The sequence below is a fragment of the Podarcis bocagei genome, assembly GCF_964188305.1.
Source record: "Podarcis bocagei genome assembly, chromosome: 5".
In the NCBI taxonomy this organism is placed as follows: Eukaryota; Metazoa; Chordata; class Lepidosauria; order Squamata; family Lacertidae; genus Podarcis; species Podarcis bocagei.
The window spans coordinates 99,264,933-99,289,396 of NC_138129.1; the positions used below are offsets into that span (position 1 = coordinate 99,264,933).

The following is a 24,464-nucleotide window of genomic DNA, read 5'->3' on the forward strand; positions in this document are numbered from 1 at the left end:
GGCTCTTAAGTTCTTCAGCTGCACATGAAATTGATACCACAGTAAGCCCACAACTTGTGTGCATTCAGCTTTTACGTGCTGGGCAAAAAATATACTTTGGCAAGCCCACCCACCACTGAGCCCAATGTGCTTTGGCGAGACATGATTTGGGCTTTGGACATGATCTCCAGAATGTAACCCCCATGGACTGTATTTACTCAAATCTAATGTGCACCTTGAAACCCTAAAAAAGTATTTGCTGGTGAATGTAAATGTGCCATCAAATCTAATATGCAACTTAATTTTTGCGACATAATTTGGCCAAAAAAGGTGAGCATTGGATTCGAGTAAACACAGCATATTGTGGGCTTACTGTATATTACAGCTATACAGAGGTATTTTGCTCACTGTTTTCAATTTACTAGCCCAAAGGGTTTGGGTTGGGAGCTATAAAGTAAGGATAAACCAGCAACTTCTGCTCTTTCAGTTAAGTCATGAGAAAACACACCAAATGATTTTATTAAGGTAACACTATTTATACAAATCAACTCATGCTAGAAAAAGCACAAATGATATGTAAACAATTGTTTACAGAATACTTTTTCTTTGTAAAGGTGCAAATGTTCAAAATGTAAACACAAGAATCCCATCTCTCAGGCCAAGAAGGGTTTTCCCCTTTCTTGAAAATCCACTTGTGTTAAGTTCCCCACCCACCCAAAGACATTGAAGATGTTGAAGTTTACAAATAAAGCTACTTCTTAAAGGAAATGTCAGTAAAACTTAATTTCATTGGCATTCCTTGCAACTCACCTCACCTCACCCAATGCTGTGATCAGCTTTCCTTTCTGCTGCTTCCTTGGCACCACAAGAATAGGACACGAGTTATACATAACTGTTCTTTAGCTCCAGCCATCACTGGCCATGTCTGCTGGGGTTGCCTAGAACCAAGAACTGCAGTGACATAGGTTTCCCATCCTTGCCCTACAACCCACTAATTTAGCTACAGCCGTGACAGCTGAGTTTTTAGACAGAACTATGCTTTAAGGATAAAGATGGCAGCTTAGACAAATTCAAAATGCTTATAATTCTAAGCATGTCTTTCAAAAGTGCCAAGACAGGCATCATTATAGATAGATGTAGATACCATTTCACTAACGGTCAGTGTGTGGCTCTGAAGTACAAATTATTACTAGGAGATAAAATAGGTATCCTATTTCTGATACAGTACTCTGTTCTTTAAACCAAATCAGGCTTGTATATGTACTTAGTCACACTAGTTAACGTTACTAGTGCACTAACAGTGAGAAATACAAAACAGATGCAACTAGAGCATAAAGTCAATACAAAGGGAGACTATCTACCAAGACATTCTCCTCCACAACCTGTACAGAAATGAACAGAAGCAGCACACAAATTCTGCTGTGCTCCACATTGACTTCAGTGGGGCTTGTGCTGGAGAACTTCCGGGTAGATTGCTCAAATTATTATGTGTCTATTCCTTGTTCCACTACTGTATTATTATTATTTTAATTCTTTGTTCTTACTGACCCACAGTGCCAGCAACCTTTTGTTGGCTAGCCCTTTGCTTCCAAAGATTTTAACTAGGCCAAAGCTTACAAACAGCTTCATTTAGAAAGCTGCATCAGAATTTTACTTGGGGGGAAATCACATTACCATGATATCAACAATATGGTAGAAATGAAATGGAACAGGTTTCAGCATATATAGAATCTCCCCCAATGCGATGTAAAATTCAAGCAGCAGCATCTGCCAAAGCCCTGTTGAAATGAATGGGCTCTTATGCAACTAATTCATTTAAATGGAGCATTTAAGTCTTTGACTTGACCTCTTTAAACAAGGCCAATGATGTTTCAGAGAAACATTCGTCTATGCAGATGCATTGTCTACCTCTCAATAGGCTCCTGTCTTTGATGGAACTCATATACAGCTTGAGGTCTTCATTGCTCAGAATAACATTACATTCCAGTTTCTTCATTAAGATTGTAAAATTAGAATGGGGAGACAAAGACAATGAAAACTATGTGTTCCAGGTATATTCCTGGGGTTGCTTGGTCTGGTCTTCTGTAACTAGTAGAGGAGGGGGAAATGCTTGCAACATCCATTATAGTCCCATAGAAAGAGGCACCAGCGAATAATATAAATGTGATCTCAATTTTACTAGAGCCTCAGAGAGCTCAGCAGTCACCAAGCTGACCAGCTTCAATAGGAATGAACTCGGAGTGAGAGAGATTTCTCCCATTGGCTTTCTACCATATATGGGATTCACAGTGTGTCATTTTTATAACTCCCACTCCACCTCCAAGCCGACGATAGTTCATTCCTCCATACAGTCTGCAAAGAAAAGACACACTTTGTTACTCTAATTTAACCCCTATTCTTACAGAAGTGCAAGAATCAAATTTATAATAGTCAACATGGATGCTCTCCAAATGACTGTACAGTGGTGCCTCGCAAGACGAAATTAATTCGTTCCGCAAGTTTTTTCTTCTTGCGAGTTTTTCGTCTTGCGATGCACGGTTTCCCATAGGAATGCATTGAAAATCAATTAATGCGTTCCTATGGAAACCGCCTTCAGACCAGGTCCGGGGACAGTCTGTCCCCCGACCTCTTCTGAAGGCTGGGGGGGGGGGGGGAAAGGCTTTTCTTCCCACCCCCAGCATTTTAAAAAACCCTGGGACAGCGGAGGACTTCTCCGCTGTCCGAGGCGATGTAAAAGCCCCTGGGAAGGCAGGCAGGGGGGACAAAGACTTTTGCCCCCCGCCCGCCTTCAGAAGAGGTCCAGGACCTCTTCTGAAGGCGGGCGGGGGGCGAAAGTCTTTGCTCCCCACCGCCTGCCTTCCAAAGCCGTCCGGGACAGCGGAGAAACGTGCTGCCTTTCTCCGCTCTCCCGAGAAGGCAGGCAGGGGGGAGCAAAGACTTTCGCCCCCCGCCCGCCTTCAGAAGAGGTCCTGGACCTCTTCTGAAGGCGGGCGGGGGGCGAAAGTCTTTGCTCCCCCCCGCCTGCCTTCAAAAGCCGTCCGCGATAGCGGGAAGCGCTTCCCTGCTATCCCGGATTGCTTTTAAAATGCTGGCGGTGGGGAGCAAAGCCTTTCGGCCCCCGCCGGCCTTCCTGGACCTCTTCTAAAGGCCGGAGGGGGGGGAAAGGCTTTGCTCCCCACCACCAGCATTTAAAAGAGGTCCCCAGAGATTTCCCTATGGGCTTTCTTCTTGTGAAGCAAGCCCATAGGGAAATTCGTCTTGCGAAGCGCCTCCAAAACAGAAAACCCTTTCGTCTTGCGGGTTTTCCGTCTTGCGAGGCATTCGTCTTGCGAGGTACCACTGTATTAGGAGAGAGAAATTGCCATATGAGAATAATCATTAGCTGGCATGCTTGTTACTAAATAGTGGGATATAGGCCAGCAAAATATGAAGAGACTGAAGAAAAAGGTCTTGAGATTATTTTGATGCCTAGGATTGATAGGAATCTGTACATGGTCTTAATAAAAAGGCGGGTTCAACCACCAAATCAAACCATGCTTTCATATTATGTGATCAAGACTCAGACTTGTTTGTTCCCTTCCCCCCTTCATTTTGTGACAAGCTGGAGTTTGTCCTCAAGCCCACACTGGAAGCCATATTTTGGGAGGAATTCAGCATAATGCAACCAAATCGCTCTGTCAACAATCTTGCTCTGGATTTTCTAACACACCCCTAGAGCCAATGGAAGCACACAGGGGGAAGAGAGGAGGAAAGTCCCACTGCACAGACTTTCTTTGGTGGGGCTTGTTAGTTGAATCCTGCCCTTGATTGGGTTTTTCAATTCTGGCTTCTGGGCAAACCATAGTCTGAAATGATTCCTACTTTAAAGCAGAAAGTAAGGTTGTTTGTAGAATTGGGAGGGAATCAAAGTGCACTAGGGGAGGAGGAGGAGGAGAGTTTGGATTTGACATCCCACTTTATCACTACCCTAACATTCTCCTTTCCCTTCCTCCCCCACAACAAACACTCTGTGAGGTGAGTGGGGCTGAGAGACTTCAGAGAAGTGTGACTGGCCCAAGGTCACCCAGCAGCTGCATGCGGAGGAGCGGAGACGCGAACCTGGTTCACCAGATTACGAGTCCACTGTTCTTAACCACTACACCACACTGGCATGAACTGAAATTCTATCATTTAATGCCAAAGCAAGGGTTGGCATTGTTTCTGAAAAACAAAATGCATCCTAATTATGATCTTTAAACTTTACCTCCATGTGTTGGCATCTGGGTCAAACACTTCAATAGTCTTCAAGTATGTTGTGCCATCAAAGCCTCCTACGGCCATTAGCTGTCCATTCACAACAGCGAGGCCAACCTAGATAATGACCAAATAAGTGATTTGTGTAAGTTGGGAGTATTGCAATACAGTCTAGTGTTCTAAACGCAAGGGCTTCTGCAGAAGGATATTCAGCGGGGTCAAGTACACAATTTACATTTTTCCATTGGTGGAAGAACAACTGAGAAGAAGATATGGATAAGAGGTAAGTAGTTTAACTAGTTCATTGGTCAGGCTATATATCTCAATGCACATACTGTCTACATCCAGAGTTGACAGAATTGTACTGCTTCACTCCAAGTCTGAATTTTCTTTTCAGCCTAAGAGCGGCACTGATGGTCAGTCTTCCTCTGATGGCCACATATTAGTGACAGGTGTAACCAAGGTATGCACACGCACACCCACCAAACATGCAAGCATGCAGCACTCTCACTATCACACCCACCCAGCCTTAGCATTTCCAGCACTGGAAATGCCTTTTATCCTGGAGGAACTAAAGAGCTGTCAGAGGGCTTATCTCCAATCTTAGCATTGTGCTGCTTAGTGTTGAGCAGGCATGTCCAAAGTCCGTTTCAGGTGCCTAATCCAGCCCGCCATTCGACTTAAACTGGCTCCCACGGCAGTATATGTCCCCAGGCAAAATCCTTAAAACAGCTCAACAACTTTGGCAAGCCCTCATGTGTGTTCACTTCTTTGAAAAAAGTTGGGGCACCCCGGTGTAGAGGTTGGAGAGAAAAGGTCCCTCTTGTCTGCTCTTAGAGATCCTAAAGCACTCTGATTGCTTTCTAAAGAACAGAGAGCTATATTTCCTGCTCAAAATGGAAGATAAAAGCTGCAGTAGCTGGTAGGCCACTTCCTGTAGCTTAGAAGACTGGATCCAGAGCTCAGGTTAGCCACCTCTGGTCTAAAGAATTCAAGCTGAGCAGGAACAGCAGCCAAATCAACCCCAGCTTACCCCGCTACGGCGTGACGTCATGGCTACCACAGGAGACCACTGGTTCGTTCTGGGGTTGTATCGCTCAGCACTGCTAAGTTCAGTTGTATCATCTCTGCCTCCCACAGCATAGATCATGTCTTGGTATACCGCACAACCTAGGTGTTTACGTCGAGTGCCCATGGGTGCTATTGTGTGCCAACGGTTCTCTTGAGGGTTGTAGCGCTCCACTGTGGAAGATTTGCATACATGGATCAAGGGCAAAATAACACAGCCACAAGAAAAGAAAAGCCAAACACCAATGGAAGCCATTGTCCGTTCTCATTTCTATTTCTTCTGTTGCATCAGACCAAAGGCCCATCAACTGTGCTATCGTGTTTCTGATATTGCCTGGATAGCTCAGTTGATTAGAGCATGGTGGTGACATCACCAAGGTTGCAGGTTTTATCCCCATATGGGACAGTTGCATGTTCCTGCATTGCAGGGGGTTGGACTAGATCAGGGGTCTGCAACCTTTAAGACAAAAAGAGCCACTTGGACTGAAGAAAAAAAACTGGGAGCCGCAAAACCATTGCGACATTTAAAACAGTGGGGAGTGTCGGGGCACACAATGCGCCTCCTCCCCTCGCTAGTATCCGCCCCGGAGCCGCAGCAAAGGTGTAAAAGAGCCACATGCGGCTCCGGAGCCGCGGGTTGCTGACCCCTGGACTAGATGATCCTCAGGGTCCCTCTCAACTCTATGATTCTATGATCCTGACTAGCCAGATGCTTCCAGGAAACCCAAAAGCAGCCCCCAGCATTTTCTCCCAGAAGCTGGAAATCTGAGGTATACTGCCCCTGAACCTGGAGAAAATTCAGCTATTCAACTTCAATGGCTATTCAGTTATAATGTTGAGTAGCCACTGCTATCCTACATAAGAAAATTGAAAGTCTAGGATTTAAACAGTTCTCAAATATTTGTCTTGGGAAATTGCCTATCAGATGGAGACATCGGCATATCTACTCAATATAAAATTAGCAAAATATGACAATTTGGTAAAAAAACACACACCACCCAGAGCTGAACTCTGCTACTACCAGCCCTTTCATTTTCTCAGGAAAACCTTCTTCAAATGAGCCATGTCAGAACTCCTCAGAAGCACCTGGAGAGTAAATTAACGGCTCTTGCATGGAGATACCTGTGTTCAGAGGTGACGTCCCATCAGAGCCTCCAACAGCATAAAGAAAGCCACCTAGCACAGCCACAGCCACCCCAAGGCGCCTTGTACTCATGGAAGCCACGCGAGTCCATTTGTTCTCCTTTGGGTCATACCTCAAACAAAACACAAAAGCATCTCTCTCACCAAGTCTGACCAATTCCACCAATACCCCTCAAGTATCTGGACCCTGGTACTAGTCTTTATCTTAAATGTGTCTTGGAAGGCATTGGTAAATAGCCTGACCTCTTAATACTTAAAATAGACTAGCAAACTCAATTATCACCTCCTGAAAACAGAATGGGTTCCATACCATATAGACAACAGAATATTCTACCAGAGATAAACCAGGATTTGGGAAACATATACGTAGGTAACCAGTTATTCATTTGTCAAGAGGGTCATGTCCTGTCAACCATAAACTGGGCAAGGTAAACAAAATAATGAATAGACAGGAACTTATGGAAACTAAACAATGGGGGGGGAGGTATTATGACAATTATAATTAATTAATTACTCATCTAAAAAACCAGAAAATCCTCCTGGCTCAAAAGAGTACTTAAACCCCAGATTTTAAATGCTTAGGTTGCTCTCAAAGCTCCAACAAGGGACTCATTTTCACTCAACAATTTTGGGAATCAACCCTTTGCTTCACTGGACCAAGGAGACTAAGGCATGGGTGAGAGATGCTGTAGCCTTGCTAGTATGGGTTACTGATGAGAAGAGCATACCGTATTTTTCTGTGTATAAGACTATATTTTTCCTAAATTTTTGAAGTTTAAAATAAGAGGTCATCTTATACACAGATAAGTGCATAGTGCATTTTCTTAATTTTGGGTTAAAAAAAAACAGGGGTCGTCTTATAGAAGGAAAAATACGGTAATTCTCAAACGAAAGGCACAGTTCTCTTGATCCCTAACTGAGGTTCTGCTTACTTACCTCTCCTTTCTCGCTTGACTTTTAGCATGAGTACTGTGGCAAAATTGTCACATTCACTGTCTCTAAGCTTTTTGGGATAGATAGGAATCCTTTTTTCTCTTTAGATCATGCTGTGTATGCTCTGTGAGTTGATGCCTTCTTATATTTTAACTCTGCTGTCTGAAAGCAGCATTCATATACTGTCACTTTCGTTTCATGTACTAAACCAATCTTCCTTTATTACTTTTTGTGAGCATAAGGCTAAGGGCAAAGACGTGTTCATAACAGACACACATTATAACAGTAGCAAAAGATTCCTGGCAGTGTGCATAGGAATGTGTGTGAGTGCTCCCCCCCGCTCCCAACTCCTTAAAAAGATACCTTTCAACGATGTTAAGACAGGAGACACCATCCTGTCCACCCACAGCATACAGGTAGCCACCAAGAACTGCCACTCCGACACTAGTTCTGCAGGTGCTGGTGGGTGCTACATCGCTGCTCCACTGATTCGTCTTTGGGTCGTATCTAGAAAAGGCATACATGTCAGGTCTTTATGGTCATTTCACCTGGATTTCTTAAACCTGCATTTTCTCGTTACTTACTGCCCTTCCCTCAAAACCTCTCATTGGTCTATGTCAGTAGAGGCTAAACATTATAACCTGGACACAGCTTAATGAATGGAATGGGGTACTCTTTCCAGAGGCAGTACCTCCTTTCCCAAGTTTCAGACCACATGGCATCAGGAGCACCATGCCATCAGTCCCTCTGCTTATGATGTTTAGGCTACAGGGTTGATGCTGTGTTAGTAAAAATGCCACCACACATGCACAAGAGGCAATAATTGGGAAGCTCAGCTGAGCCCTGAGGTCACCGGAAGTACAAAATGATCTTCTGGGGGGAAAGCCGAAAGAGGCACCTCCCCAAAAATCTAAAAACACAATTGTGGATGCATGCAGCACATGCCTGACTTGTCCATGTCTACAGGCACAAAAACCCACCTGGAACCCGGCCCTGCACATGGACAAGGAGAGTTTCCCCACAGTTCAGCTGTGCACCTGGAAGCTGAGTCTGGGGAAGGGAGGAAGGGAAACTAGGTGCTGCTTAGTCTCCTTCCCCTCAGCCTAAAGCCGGAATGAAAGAATTATGTGCTCCTTCATAGTCCGGCTACAATTCACCACCACTAATGGGAAAAGGGGCTGATATCCAAGTTAGATAAGAGAGTGAGGGCCAGAAAAAGTGAATCCCTGCAGTGTGTGTGTGTGTGTGTGTGTGTGTGTGTGTGCATGTTCAGTTTCTAACCTAAGAAATCTCTATGACAATCAGACTTGGAAACCTTAAAAGAAAAAAGCAATGTCCTCAGAGATTCAAATGATGAGCCAGATACCAGAACCACTGCAAACAGGTGTGCATAGTGTACCATGCGTACAGATAATTTTTTTAAAAAATGCTTGTTTAGGAAAGTATTTGGATCTTGATCAATCTTTTTTTAGATATATTATGCAAAGGTTACAACTTGTGGTGGGGAATGGTTCTCACACTGTTGCAGGAGTATTAGGTTGCAGTTAGAGTAGTAGTCTCTAGTTTGCATTGTGGTTTGAGATGTTCGGAATAAGCTATCTTTCTCGTTCCAAGAAAATAAATAAATGAGAGATGGAATAGCAGCTTGCATGGAAGCTGATTCAACATCCATTGCTATAATCAGAGCAAGCAGTTAAGCTCCAGAGAACCAGAAAAGTGTGTTTGACAAGAACTTACCTTTCCACACTATTGAGATAGGAAGAACCATCATGGCCTCCCACTGCGTACAGAAGGTCATCCAAGACACTGACTCCAACCCCACACCGCCTTTTGCTCATGGAAGCCACCATCCGCCACTCATTTGTTTGAGGGTCGTAGCGCTCAACACTGGAAATGGCGTCGCCACTGCACCAGCCACCCACTGAAAGTTAACATAAAAAAAATCCTTCCAGTAGCACCTTAAAGACCAACTAAGTTAGTTCTTGGTATGAGCTTTCGTGTGCATGCACACTTCTTCAGATACACTGAAACAGAAGTTGCCAGATCCTTCTATATAGTGAGAAGGTGGGGAGGGGTATTACTCAGAAGGGTGGTGGGAATGGGAGATTGGCAGATAGCTGAGATGAGCCTGTTGACGACTCTTAACGACTGCAATAGGTCCTACAGGAAAAGACAGGGGGTGAGAAGGTGAAAAATGGCTTAGTCATGTATAATGAGATAAGAATCCAATGTCTTTGTTCAGACCAGGTCTCTCCATGGTTTTAAGTTTGGTAATGAGTTGCAATTCAGCAGCTTCTCTGAACCACTGAAAGTTGTTGGAGATGCAATGCAATGGAATGACAGGATATAATTAAAATACATAATTATATTAACATTAATATGAACTTCTGGGGAAGAAAAATGCTGGACTAGACATCTGTTGTCAACACACCATGGACAGAGACAATTATGTGGCAAGTAATGACAGCAAAGCCATAAAACTTGGTTATCACATTATCTCTGGGAAAACAGAGATAACAGGGATTAACCTCTGATGCTCTGAAAGGCTGCTTTCCATGCTAAGAGACTGAGAAGTTTTTGAGGGACTTGGATGGGGGTGAATGACTGAGAGTGGAGGGAATTGCATTCTTGCCCAAACACCACATAACAGTCTTAAGGGATGTAAGGTTGGCTAAACTTCCCTTTTTTAAAATTATTTGTGAAACTGTTATAAATTGTGACTCAGGTTATCTGTCTGCCAGTTAAAATATACATCTGGAATGTGACCCAACTGCTAGCTTAAGAAGAGACAATAATTAAAAGGCTGAAAGCAAAACAAAAAGTATGTCTTAATTGGTTGTGCCTAACGGGACGTGGGGGGCGCTGTGGTCTAAACCACAGAGCCTAGGGCTTGCTGATCAGAAGGTCAGCGGTTCGAATCCCCGCGACAGGGTGAGCTCCCGTTGCTCGGTCCCTGCTCCTGCCCACTTAGCAGTTTGAAAGTACATCAAAGTGCAAGTAGATAAATAGGTACCGCTCTGGTGGGAAGGTAAATGGCATTTCCATGTGCTGCTCTGGTTCGCCAGAAGTGGCTTAGTCATGCTGGCCACATGACCTGGAAGCTGTATGCCAGCTCCCTTGACCAATAAAGCGAGATGAGCGCCACAACCCCAGAGTTGGCCACGACTGGACCTAATGGTCAGGGGTCCCTTTACCTTTAAAACACATATTTTATAATAATAATATAATAATAATAATTTATTATTTTTACCCCGCCCATCTGGCTGGGTTTCCCCAGCCACTCTGGGCGGCTTCCAACAGAACACTAAAATACAATAACCTATTAAACATTAAAAGCTTCCCTAAGCAGGGCTGCCTGTTTTTTAAACAGCTAAGAGGTATTCCAACTGTTAGAAATATTTACTGTATTTGATTTTTAACCCTCTGTCCCTCTGCTGAAAGTGCTGGTTGCAAAGTGAAACTAATTAACATAATTATGCTACTGTGAGAAAAGAATGAGCTGTGATAAGCAGCCAGGGGGCTTTGACAGGAAAGTGAGTTGTTAGTAAGACCAAGAACACTCAGTAATGGAAAAATATGGTTGGACACTGACTGTTGTCATTGTGCAGCAACTACTGGATGAGCAACTGAAAGAGCTCACAGCTGAACTGCATAAAAATGTGAATGAAAATGGACCTGAAAAAGATGAGGCTAGGGGGGCCACTAGGGGCGCCTTGGAAGATGGCGGATATTAACATCTATCCAGCTCGCACAAGGTAATTAGAGGCTGATTATGGGGAGTAAATCAGTCTCCCTAACATCTCTCCAGGGGGAGAGATGCAGCTTTCACCTGCTGTTGCCACAAATCACCCCCGAGTTCGGAAGAAGGAGGGGGTGAGGCACTGGGTGCACAACCCTTGGCGGGTCTCGGAACTCCTCCGAAGCTACTTCCAGGAACGAAATTAGTTGCGTTACTTAACAGAAAAAAATTGGTGAAAGATAACACACATGCTTCAAGAGAGGCAGGAGGTTTTTATCTGCTAACAATTTTACCACTGAAATGAAGAAGACTGAGACGGAAGATTACATCAAACTACAGACAAGCTGGTATGTGGAATGGAGTGCAACGGAACTGAAAAGGGGGGGGAATAACTTTTATCTTTTTTTGCTCTATGTGATTAACTAATAACCCCTCCTCTTAGAAGATCCGTCGCAGCAACTAATTGGCAAATGGGACTAAAAATGAACTGTGTGGGAATAATATAATATAATAATTTTAAAGGTTTTACTCTGTAAAGGATTTGGATAGAAGAAGGGCTCTCTTTGTGACGCAGTTAGAATGGAGATTGGATACGAGATCTGTGTTGCAGGGAGGTTTGGTCTTGGGGAATGCAAGCCGAAGATTTATTACTTTCGATGAGATTGCAAACTGGAAGGGGCAGCCCTCCTGGAAAAAGACTAATTTATGATGCGACAGGTCGGGAAAGTTAAAGAGCGAGCTTTTAGACTGTATTTCATTGGAACGACAAGATGGCGATTGCTTGCTCGAGTGGAAATGCCTGGACTATTGGAACTTACGAGAGAGCAGTACAAAGTCCACACAGAACTACAAATAAGACTGTTTTTTGCAACCCACTTGCAGAGCAATTCGGAGGTGAAGGAAAAGGAAAATGAGTAATGATAAGGTTTGAGAAGAGGGGACTGGAAATATCATTCTTAATATGAAAGTAGCAGAAAATATTCGAGGATTGGACTCCTGCCGATCAAGAAGCATGGGTACCCCCCACAAAAGGAATTTACAATTTGGAAAATAATTGGATTACATGATATGTATTGTTATAATTTGGATCAATTGGTTTGAGGTGTTTAATTTGGTAATATGAAACTTAATAAAAATTATTTAAAAAAGAAAAGAAAAAGATGAGGCTAAAGAAGACACAGAACCTTTGGAGAATAATATTGATGGAGGACTGCCAGAATACGAGAGTGGAATGGTGGTAGGAGGCAGTAGGTGGTGAAATGGAGGGGATCTTCACACAGGTACTGGAAGAGTAAAACAGCCAAACAGTGGAGTTACGATGTTGGAGGAGTGGAATGAAACCATGGACAGAAAGGTTAAGAAATATTCTGAGCTGCCAGAGAGAGATGAGAAAAAGGATTCTGTGTACAATTTGGAATGGACTTAAGGAGGGAAAAGAATGGAAGAAGAGGAAATGGACCTTTTTTCTAAATTAGGATGGAAAACCATGACCAACAGGAAATGGGAATGGAAGATATGAAACTGGATGTGAATTAATGAATATACAATAAGTAAATAACTATAGATTACTGTTTTAATATATGGCCACAGCAAAGAGACCAATGTGAGTAAATTGCTTCTCAACACTGGAGTTGTTGTGTAATACAGTGGAACCTCATGTTACGTACCGTCCTCCTTGCGAACGCTTTGGGTTACGAGCTCCGCTAACCTGGAAGTAGATGCTCCCGGTTGCGAACTTTGCCCCGGGATGCAAGCGAAAGTCATGCACTGGCAGCGGGAGGCACCATTAATGAAAGCACGCCTCATGTTAAGAACGGTTTCGGCTTAAAAATGGACGTCTGGAACGAATTAAGTTTGTAACCGAAGGTGCCACTGTAATAGGAGAACCTCTTTTAGACTTTTGTGTGAAAGAAAAAATGAATGAACATGAGATGTCTGGATCTGAAGACTGGAAAAAGATCGCCTAGCAGAAGGAGGAACAGCTGGATACCATTCTGGAGTGAATACTTTGAATATGTTGAATGATCTTCATTCATATATATATACATATACAGTGGTGCCCCGCAAGACGAACGCCTCGCAAGACGGAAAACCCGCTAGACGAAAGGGTTTTCCGTTTTGGAGGCGCTTCGCAAAACGAATTTCCCTATGGGCTTCCTTCGCAAGACGAAAGCCCATAGGGAAATCTCCGGGACAGCGGGGAAGCGCAGCGCTTCTTCCCCACTGTCCTCGGACCTCCTCCGAAGGCTGGCGGTGGGGCGGAAAGCCCTTCTGCCCGCGCCAGCCTTCGGAAGGCTCCTCCGAAGGCTGGCAGTGGGGCGGAAAGCCCTTCTCCCCGCGCCAGCCTTCGGAAGGCTCCTCCGAAGGCTGGCGGTGGGGCGGAAAGCCCTTCTCCCCGCGCCAGCCTTCGGAAGGCTCCTCCGAAGGCTGGCTGTGGGGCGGAAAGCCCTTCTCCCCGCGCCAGCCTTCGGAAGGCTCCTCCGAAGGCTGGCGGTGGGGCGGAAAGCCCTTCTCCCCGCGCCAGCCTTCGGAAAGCTCCTCCGAAGGCTGGCGGTGGGGAGAAAAGCCCTTCTCCCCGCGCCAGCCTTCGGAAGGCTCCTCCGAAGGCTGGCGGTGGGGCGGAAAGCCCTTCTCCCCGCGCCAGCCTTCGGAAGGCTCCTCCGAAGGCTGGCGGTGGGGAGAAAAGCCCTTCTCCCTGCACCAGCCTTCGGAAGGCTGCTCCAAAGGCTGGCGGTGGGGCGGAAAGCCCTTCTCCCCACGCCAGCCTTCGGATGGCTGTCCTGAAGACTTGCGGTGGGAGGAGAGTTTTCCTTCCCACCGCCAACATTCAGAATGCTGTTCTGAATGTTGGCGGTGGGGAGGAAAAACCCTCCTCCCACCGCAAGCCCCGGGAACAGAGGAGAAGCGCTGCGCCCCTTCCCCTCTGTTCCCGTACCTGTCCTGAAGGCTTGCGGTGGGGAGAAAAGCCCTTCTCCGCACCGCCAGCCTGGCAAGCGGTTTCCATAGGAATGCATTAATTGATTTTCAATGCATTCCTATGGGAAACCGTGCTTCGCAAGACAAAAAACTCGCAAGAAGAAAAAACTTGCGGAACGAATTAATTTTGTCTTGCGAGGCACCACTGTATATATATAACTGACAGATGGAGAATCGGAAACCCTTTTCATTTCCTTCTTTTCTTTTTTCATTCCTTTATTATTTTCATCTTCCTGTTTCTTTTACTACATTTCTTTGCTTTACTCTTACTTTTATTATTTTTGTGTGTGTGTGTGTCCTCTGCTCTGGGTCAATGAAAGGGTTAACCTGAACTTGGGTTGCCAGTTGGGGTGGAGTTTAGGGGTGGAGAGTTTAGAAGGCTCCCTGGAGCCTTTTGTTTTCTCCCTCCCATTTTTCACTTTCTGCTTCTTGGAACAAGGAAGAAGCCATGTGGCCTGATTCTGCAAGTGAACTGAATCTATCTAAAAGGGCAACTTTATAGTCTGCATCTTTGCTAACCCATCTTTGCTAAGAGTAAGGAAACCAAGTCCTTTACTTTTTGAGATGTTTGGAACCATTTTTCATTTTTATTTTACTGCCAGCAGTTGGAGACTTGTTTGCTGAAACTTCTGGAAACTCTGAGTAAAACATTCACTCATTGGGAAATCTAAGGATCTATGATTCATTCCAGCCTAAGTATTTTCATGGGGAACGTTTGTTTAATGGTGGATAAGGCAGATGCAAACTAACCAAGTTTTAATGTGCTTGGAGCAATCATCACTTTGCCTAACCCCCCACTGGAGAGTAGGAATCTCTCTTCCAAACCTCTCTCTCCAACACATTACTTTTGCTCAGCCTGGATTTTACCACATACACATTTATACTGAAGTTTTAGGTCACACACATTTAGATAAGTCAATTCTCCCTCAAGTTAAAGGTGGCCCACTACAACCGTCAGAGATCCTGTTGCCTGGAACAAGGCGAGGGCCCTCGCTGCCTTGCTATACTGTTGACCAAAAATGGTATGCCCTGCCTCCCTGACCAAGTCTACAGTCATACATACGTACCTGCAAAGAGTACTTCCCCACAGCGGATAGGCTTGCGTGGTCGAGTTCTTGGTCCCTGCATCAGTGGTCGCTCTTGGGGCAATAGCAAATAGTTCTTAGCTTCATCCACTAGGTCTCTGCATGGGAAAGGCCATACAGTATTTTTACTGTGATCCAATCATTTTGCAAATTACCAAAAACTACTGCTCCAAAACAAGACACAATTTGTAATTTGTTATACAGTGGTGCCTCGCAAGACGAAAAGAATCCGTTCTGTGATTCTCTTCGTCTAGCGGTTTTTTCATCTTGCGAAGCAAGCCCATTGAAGGATTAGCGGATTAGCGCTTTTAGCGGCTTATCTGCTGATCAGATCAGCTGATAAGCGACTTAGAGGCTTAGAAAAAGGGGGGAAAGGGGAAAAAACCAGCAGGAACTCGCAAGACATTGTCGTCTTGCGAAGCAAGCCCATAGGAAATTCGTTTTGCGAAGCACCTCCAAAACGGAAAACTCTTTCGTCTAGCGAGTTTTCCGTCTTGCGAGGCATTCGTCTTGCGGGGCACCACTGTATAATCAAAACCCAAACACAGTTTAATATAACATTTTGATCTCTTATCCTACACATTTTGAAAAAACTGCTGAAAAGCAGCAACACAATTAACATTAGCAGCCATGTTTAAAAGTGGAAGGTGAGTCGCAGCATTCTGCTAACTAAGTGGATTGACTTGTCAGGATTTAGCAATGCAATTTTCTTGAAAAAACAAACATCACCCCCATGGCATGTTAACTTATCAGGCCATGCTAAAAATGTTTGATTAGTCAACCTACCCAAACCCCTTACACCTGGCTCACCCCTGACATCATATCTGACATTGGGTAGAGATACAGCTCCAGTACTGAATGGGGAATTCAAACCTGCTTGGTTCAGGTGAGCCAGTGAATTCCCAGGAGGAACCATCTGCCATGCCAAAACACTACAGAAAGTAGGAATCAATCCACCTGCATTAGATGATGTGCTTGGGCAGTTTGCCCCCCCCCCTTGAGGGCCAACTCTTGACAGTTGGGAGGGACAATCCATCTATCAATCACAAGACATCAGATCACTGACAGGTCGGTGGTCTCACCCAGCTGTCAAAGTTGGGCAGCCAGGGTGGGGGAGATAAAGATCTGGCCAATTAGGCCACAAAGGTTCCCTATGCCTGATGAAGTTGCAATCCTGCACTGGCAAAATGTTATTGATCTTGGAGGGATTTACTTTACAGTAAAGATTCCACAAATCATGCTGTACCAGTTTAATTTGTCAACTGTACAGCTGAATAATAATCTTTTTATATACTGGGCTCATAGAAGCTTGTGCTTCTCAGAATCTCTCAACCCCACCCCAACAAAAGATGCTGGTGAAAGAAGATATATTTTATGGGAAGACAGTCTAACTTTATAATAAACTGGTCATTTTAGAAAGAAAGCATTTTACATGATAGTAGGGATGGGGGATGTGTGGCCCTCCAGATATTGCTGAACTACAACTGCCATCATCCCTATGGGCTACTGCTACAGTCTGATATAATGCCCATATGCAGAGCAGAAACACAATTACCGTATTTTTCGCCCTATAGGACGCACTTTCCCCCCTCCAAAAATGAAGGGGAAATGTGTGTGCGTCCTATGGGGCGAATGCAGGCTTTCGCTGAAGCCTGGAGAGCAAGAGGGGTCGGTGCACACCGACCCCTCTCACTCTCCAGGCTTCAGGAAGCTATCCGCAAGCCTTGGGAGCCCGGCGGGACTTCCCGCCGGGCTCCCAAGGCTTGTGGACAGAAAGCTCCGGGAGCGATGGTGAGGTTGCACAACCTCGCCTTCGCTCCCGGACCCCCAGCCCCGAGGCTAAAAAGGAAGCCAGGACAGCTAGCAGGATCCATCCTGCTCGCTGTCATGGCTTCTTTGCTCTTTGGGGCTCGGGGGGGGGGAAAATAATTTTTTTTCTTTATTCCCCCCCCCAAAAAATAAGTGCGCCCTATGGGCCGGTGCGCCCTATAGGGCGAAAAATACGGTAGTTTCATGTTAGAAAGAAAGGCAGCAGGAAAGTTATAAGATAATCCAACATTTGAAGTGACATAATTTTGTCAGGAGTGGAAAATAAGATAGGGTGGACTCTTGCACCCCTCAAGGGATCTACTAGAATCAGCTTTTGTTGTGTGAGCCACAGAGAAGGAAAGTGATATTTTTATTAAATAAATTTGTGCAACTGAAATATTCATGCACCTCCTTTTTGCCAACAGAAGATACTGCCATTACCTATTTTTATCCCCTTGCTTCTCTATGCTGCATCCTAATTTCAGGTCCTAGAAGGGCACTTTAAACATTCCATTTTATGATAGTTATTTTTTTAACAAGGCAGTCTGACACACAAAAAATAGTCAAGCTTCCAAAAGATGAGTTCTGACAGAAGATCTCACAGACAAAGACTTTTTGGCTTTCAAAATGTAGATGTACTGTGGCGACTTACCTGCATTCTTCATCACTTTTAATGAGCGGGTCAGAACCAACTGTGCCTACCAGGAACTTTGGGCTGAGCAGTGGCAGGCGCACATGTTGCAACACCTGCAAATCAAGGACAATGGATCAGACATGGGATGGGGCACCACACTGCTGAAGAGTGCCCAGCAGATGCCAGAAGTTATGGGAATGCTTTCTGTGAAGATCACGTTATCAGATGTAAAAAACCAACATGTTCCATTCACTCATCATGCCAAACATGGTTTGGGCTTCTAAACTCTAGGGCCGAGATGAAATGGCACCCCAACTTCGCCACCCTATTTGCAGTGGACAAGCTAGATGACGATTCAGCAGATCTTGGTAGCTTGCTACAATTTCTGAGCACTGCTATGCAATGAGGGAAATAAATGCTATCCAGCACAACGGCTGGCAGGAGTGTTGCTGCAAAACAGATGGTGAATGGAAGCGGGGGTGAGTCAGGGAGGTGGTTTTCACACTATTTGCCCCCTCAATCCCGTCCACAAATTATTCAAACCAAAAGTTCTCTGCAGAGAAAGTTGTTGCTCAGCCTTATTTAGAACACCTTCTCACTCAGCTTCCAAGTCTACTCCTGTCTCTATGGTACAGCAGCCTCTGGAAATGATGTGATGCCGTAACCGTGGCTTGTCATCACATCAAGCTATAGTTAGCAGAAGCTTTGGTTTGTAAAGCTGCTTCAAAACCAATGTTAGATTCTCTTTTGCTGGCTGCTGCCTTGAAATCATGATGTGTTGCAAGTAGATTCAGAATAGACAGAATCAAGCACTTATTTACACAATGCATGATCTAACTAACTACAGGTAATGGTGATGACCACTACTTTACATGCCTTTAAAATGAGATTAGACAAATTAATGCAGAACTGTGTTATTCTCCCCTTGAGAACAGTGGGAAAGGGCCTCACCTTTGGGTCTGTGAAGGCACTTTCTGTTTTTGAGAAGGGGTCAGTCCCTCACCCCTGATGACTTCCTGCTTTTCGTAGAATCATAGAATTGTAGAGTTGGAAGGGACCCCAGGGGTCATCTAGTCCAACTCCCTGCAATGCAGGAATCTCAGCTAAAGCATCCATGGCAGATGGCCATCCAACCTCTGCTTAAAAACCTCCAAGGAAGGAGCCCTTGTTGCAAAAGGGCTGACTTCAGCAGGGTTCTGCACTTTCAAGCCAGCCAAAGCCCACACATGGCATCTAGTCCAGCATCCTGTTTCCCACAGCTGCCAGTAGGTCCTCCTGGGAAGCCCCAAACTGCCTTGGAGGCAGTAGCTGCCTCCCATGGCTACACCCCAGCAACTGGTATCTAATGGGATGCTGCTTCTGAAGCTGAATGTTATGTAAAAGCCAATAAATAGCTCTAATAAAGTATACATTTGCTTTTGATACCATTTGAGAGAGAGGTAAGTGACAAGCGCTCCTTCCTAATGCATTGGCCAGAATACTGGAAGGCAGGAACAAGCCTGTGTTTTTCTTATGGCTCCGTAAGTAAAAGGCTAAAGTGGGAACTGATATTTCTCCCCTCTCCTCCCTCCCTGTAAGGTCTTTGGTGAAACAACCTGTCTTTTTTGCTAATGTTGTCATGGATGATTGATAATGCTATAAGTAAATGAATGCCAGTAGGTCCTGGCAAAGTGCCATCAGCATGCATGTCCTTGTGGAAGAAAAGTCCTGTAATCCAAAGGTCACCTGGGGGAGCTGAGGTCGCCTCTCCTGAATGCTATATTTCACCCAGGCCATCACTGCATTGAACACCTGCTCTTCACTCCGGACATTCAGTTCATCACTGGATATGATGTCAATTAGCTGATTGGCTGGAAGCAGCATGAACTCCTCACTTTCCATCACCTGCACAGAGATGCAAGAATACAGAGTCATGGAACGCTCTTCAAGTAACCAGCAAGCATTATGAACTGCAGGTGCAAAGTCCTGTTCACCAATGAAACCTTCTGCTTCTCAGTATTTTGGTACAAGCATTTTACAAGCCTTGGAAAGCAACATACTGGTAACTTTTAAATAACAATACAGGTTAGGTTAGGCTGGGCCAGTAGATAGACTGAGCTGCTTTGAATACAGAAGGCTTCATTTCAAATCCTTGCCAGCTATGAGCTTGTCTTGGGCCAAACATCATTGCAGCCTCAGTTTTCTTATCTGTAATCTGGAAATAACAACAACCAACCCTAAAAGGCGGTTGATAATAATAATGTACCAAGTTATTTATGCCTTCCATTACCCATTTTGTAAATCAACAGAAACCATATTCAGGGGTGGATAGGAGGGTTATACACATGAATGAGGAATCTTAGCTATTAAAGCAGCTGCACCTGTAATACAGACAAAAGCCAGAACAAAAAGTATCGGATAAAATTACTAACTGTTTTGCAGATAAATCTGAAAAAGCCTTCTTGACCTAGGCTTGAGGCAGAATACAAGAGCATCTCAGGACAAGGGGGTGGGCTTATTTGATCCCACCCCTGTTCTGCTCACTTTCTCTAAAAATACACACAGAGGCCATGAGTGCAAATGCACTTCAGAGGGAACCAGAGACTCCTAAAAACTGCCAAGGACTTAGCTAGCATGAATTACAAGCCTCTGACATGCTGCAAACAAGTTAATAAATTTGTTCTAGGCTCTGGGAGGAAGCAAGTTTCTCAGAAGATACGAGAAGAATCAGAGAGACTCTCACATTTGAAACAGAGGAAAGAACATTGACTGGACAAGCCCCTTGAAGCCTATCAAACTGAACTGTAGGAAATTTCTATAGTCGCTTGAGTCTTGCGGAAATCACAAAAGTGATTCTATGAGGCCTGCATATCTTATGAACCACCAATCCACATACAGTTCACCATGGACTTGGGCAGTCTATTGCTTTTGCTGTCTGCTTGGGCCAAATATTGTGACTGCTTGGCTATGCTCAGGCTTGGTGGGTCTGGCATCAACCCATGCAGCTAAAACAAGAGAAACCTACTGCTTAAAAGAGGGGTCAGCAAGGTTTATCTTGCCTGGGCCAGATTGGTCCCATGCAAATCTCTCCGTGGGCTGGATCACGCATGCACAATTTTTGGCATCTGCATGTGTGAACCCATGATTTCCGGTGTCTGTGTGTGCGTGCCCGCAATTTCCGGTGTCTGCATGTGCGCAGACGTGATTTCCGGCGCCGTGGAAGCGAGTCCCCACGCCGCACTGCGCTGGTTTAGCACAGCGCGCGAGTGGGCAACTCGGTTTGAGAGCAGCTCGTGGGCCAGTTAAACGACCTCCGCGGGCCGCTTCTGGCCCATGGGCCCTAGGTTGCTGACCCCTGGCTTAAAACATGCAAGCTCGTTTTTGATAACCTCTAGAAAAGGGAGGAAAGAGAAACAACAGCTACAATCTAGCATGTGAAGGGCCAAATTAGCTATAGATCATATCTCGGAAACAGCCTTTTCTTTCACCAGAACACTCCTCCAATGCAATTATGAGAACAGCTCTAGATCAAGCAACTCAAGTACACTGAAGGAAGCCATGGAGGCAGCCAAGTGATCTGCTAATAGACAATCCAATTTCTTGCTCACGTAAACTCCACAATATGGTCCCCCCCCCTTCCACTGTCATTTGCAGTATTGGTTAATATTATATCTGAAGCCAGGGCTTTTTTCAGCCAGCACCTCTCAGGTGGTGCCATTGCCATTATAAGAGAACAAGGGAGGTATTCATGATGAGTTCTGGCACATCTTTTTCCAGAAAAATAGCACTGTTTGAAGCTTTGACATCTAACAGAACAGTTAAAGGGATAACAACAGGCCAAGAATTTAACTTATATGCAGATGATGTGGTAGCACTTGTAAAAGACTCTAAGAAAGCATCCAAGAAATTATTATACTTGATCAGAGGATTTAGTAAGCGCTCAGGATATAAAACTAATATTATAAAAATTGAATGAATGGGTTTTAATATGAATAAACCTGTGAAAGAAAAAATAATAGAATAATATGAAATATCACAGAAAGACATTCTGAGTAAATATCTCATAATGTGGATATCGCAGAATTTGGAAGGTTTTAAAAGCATAATCATGATAACGTATTACGGGAAGTAAAAAATGAGTAAAGTCAATGGACACATCTGAAAATATCATGGATGGGGAAAATACTGGTGTGACCACAAATATTATTTTGTTTTTAAACATACCATTATGGCTTGACCAAACAGTAAATGGCAACTGGGGGGAAATATTGATATACTTTGGTATTTTTAAAAAACAAAACCAAAGTCACTGGGAAAACACTGACAAATGCATTTGAAAATGAAGGCTTAGATTGCCAAGCAGACAAAAATTACATGAAAAAGCTTGTGGGATATTTACAATGCAATTTGTTTTTGTTTTATCATGTATTTTGTATTCTCATTTAGTATTTTTATCTTGTGAACCACCCTGTGATCTTTGGATGAAGGGCAGTACACAAATTTTAATAAATATTATTATTATTATTATTAATAATAATAATAATAATAATAATAATAATAATAATAATAATGTCTGTAATTATTTCAGTATCTATCATTGAGAAGTATTTCCCATATACTAGTTGTGAGTCATCAAACCAAATACATACCACCAGTAGCTTGATATACAACCTGTTTCCCCTACCTACTTGTCCCTGCACAGAGGAGGAAGAAACTGACACCTGATGGGATGATTATAGGATGAATTCAGTTCGGTATGGCACAGGAGTGCATGCCAGTGCTACATCTGAGCAGGTAGTCCTGCACCAGTGGGCTAATTCAAGCAGAGGCAGACTGGGTTTTGATTTTTGGTTGAGATTTTTAACACTTTACATCATACATTTTGCAGATGGCCTCATGCCAAGCTACGTAATTGCTTACCCTGAACCCTGCTGGGAAAAGCAACCTATGTCTAATCCATGCACCAGTTATGTAGTATCACAGCAAGCAGTATTAGAAACGGCTCCTTAAACCAAGGTTAGTTGCCAAAATGGAATGTCTAATTGCCATTTTTGAGCAAGACGGCTATAAAGTCTTATTTTTCAAATGATGCTCCCAAGACAGTGATAATCTGTAACCATTCTCAGTGAAAGTGCATTCCTGCTACTCTAAGGCCATCCTTGCTTGCTGATTTATGGATTAACATTGATCAGAAAGGGGAAAGAGGTTTATCATAATGTGAGAAGGCTTGCAAAGATGCTTCAAGCTTGGTCTATATATGCAAGGGAAGAATTTTGGTAGACAGAGATTTTATGGTGCAGGGAAATCTAGGCCATATTGCACCACACACGAAATTATGTTATGAGCAGTCATATCAAAGTTTTTCTGTGTTTCTATCATCAATGAGGCCCCATCAAAGATGACAGCCAGTTAATTGCTTTGAAAAATATGAAGAAAGTGCACAAATTAATGTCTTTACTCAAAAACAAAGTTAAGACACACATGATGCAAGATAGACTCATGGATTGAACTTCAGCCTGTATATAGAGGATTCCAGTTTGGAATGCTTCCACATATTATTATATATATATTTTTAAAAGAAACCTTACTTATCAAGAAGCAAGGTTCTAGGACCAACTCTTTCCCTGTTTTGGTGATTTTCTAACTGCAGGGACAGTTCAGGAAAAAATGCCGAGGAGTGCTCAGAAGTGGTGTAGATTCCTTTGTTTCCTTAGAGGCAAATGGACCACTTACCTCTTGAAAGTTATGTTGGGTGAATTTGTCAGCAATTCTCAGAAGTTCTCTGCAGGAGTGGGTATCAGCAAATGCGCGGATGCCAAGGCAATTGGAAGGATCCAACTGTCTTTTCAGGAACTCACAGCAGGCCTCTTGGATCTCAGCTAGCTGGAGGAGGCAGGCAGCTGGCAATAACGTCTGAACGTTGCCCTCTTCCACCGTGATTTGGGATGTGTACGCAAAGTCAATCAGAAGCTCCATGGCCCTTTCATCAATATCTCTTATTACCACCTCAGTTTGCCGGCTCTCTGCAAGCTCCCCTGTGAACATTGCTCGGAAGTAAGGGCTGCAAGCTGAGAGGATCACCCGGTGGGCATAGATCTTCTTGGCCCCCACAACCAACACCACATCGCACAGCTCCCGGTGCTTCCGCAACAGGTTTATGACCTCCAGGGTTTGCCGGGGGTGCTTGTCTGAGATGTAAGGCATGCGAGCAGGCTGTGGCACTCCTTCTGGGAGCTTGTTGGGATCTCCGAGAGTGCAGCGGCTCGTTACATCCATTCCTGTTTCGCCTGCTCGATTACTGGCACACCTGGAAAAGGAAAATACCAGTGATACTAATGGGCAATTTGGGGGGCACAGAGCAGTGGGCAGGGAAAGAGGTACCACTGTAGTTAATGCAACTCTTAGCTTCACCACCACCCGCTGAGTTTTGCGATTTAAAAATTGTTAACAGCAAGTATTGCCAAGCACTGAGTCAGCTCAGTCTGCACGCCAAAACCTAGTTATTTGTGCTAACTATGGTGTGCTGTGAAATCTGAATTAATGAATACAGTGGTACCTCTACTTACGTGCCCCTCTTGTTACGTATTCTTCAGGATAAGCACACGGCAAACCCGGAAGTATATTTCCGGGTTTTGCTGCACGCGCATGTGCAGTAGCGCTCTATCGTGCCGCATGTGTGCAGGCACCTCCGTTTGCGGAAACCTCGGGATCTGACTGGACCTCCGGAACTGATCCCGTCCACAACTGGAGGTACCATTGTAGTTATAATTATCACTCCTATCTCAAGAGGTAATTGCACCACAGAAACAGGTGTACTGAGCAGAAAGAAAATGAAAAGAAAGTCCAAATCATTCTTGTCTCTGTGTATACATAACTTAAACATGGT

The 24,464-nt window shown here is 44.3% G+C and overlaps 1 protein-coding gene across 1 annotated transcript in view; it reads right to left on the reverse strand.

Moving 5' to 3' along the window:
• Positions 1-466: 466 nt before the first annotated feature.
• The window catches only part of KLHL20 (kelch like family member 20), a 28,268-nt gene continuing 4,270 nt past the window's right edge, over positions 467-24,464 (reverse strand). The window contains exons 4-13 of the mRNA XM_081195676.1: positions 23,312-23,885; positions 19,325-19,483; positions 17,618-17,712; positions 15,139-15,254; positions 9,094-9,277; positions 7,720-7,863; positions 6,403-6,536; positions 5,246-5,454; positions 4,223-4,329; positions 467-2,331 (exon numbers count right to left, since the gene is read on the reverse strand). Of these exons, the coding sequence (XP_081051802.1) occupies positions 2,247-2,331; positions 4,223-4,329; positions 5,246-5,454; positions 6,403-6,536; positions 7,720-7,863; positions 9,094-9,277; positions 15,139-15,254; positions 17,618-17,712; positions 19,325-19,483; positions 23,312-23,885 (1,807 nt within the window). The 3' untranslated portion in view covers positions 467-2,246. The remainder of the gene's footprint in view (positions 2,332-4,222; positions 4,330-5,245; positions 5,455-6,402; positions 6,537-7,719; positions 7,864-9,093; positions 9,278-15,138; positions 15,255-17,617; positions 17,713-19,324; positions 19,484-23,311; positions 23,886-24,464) is intronic.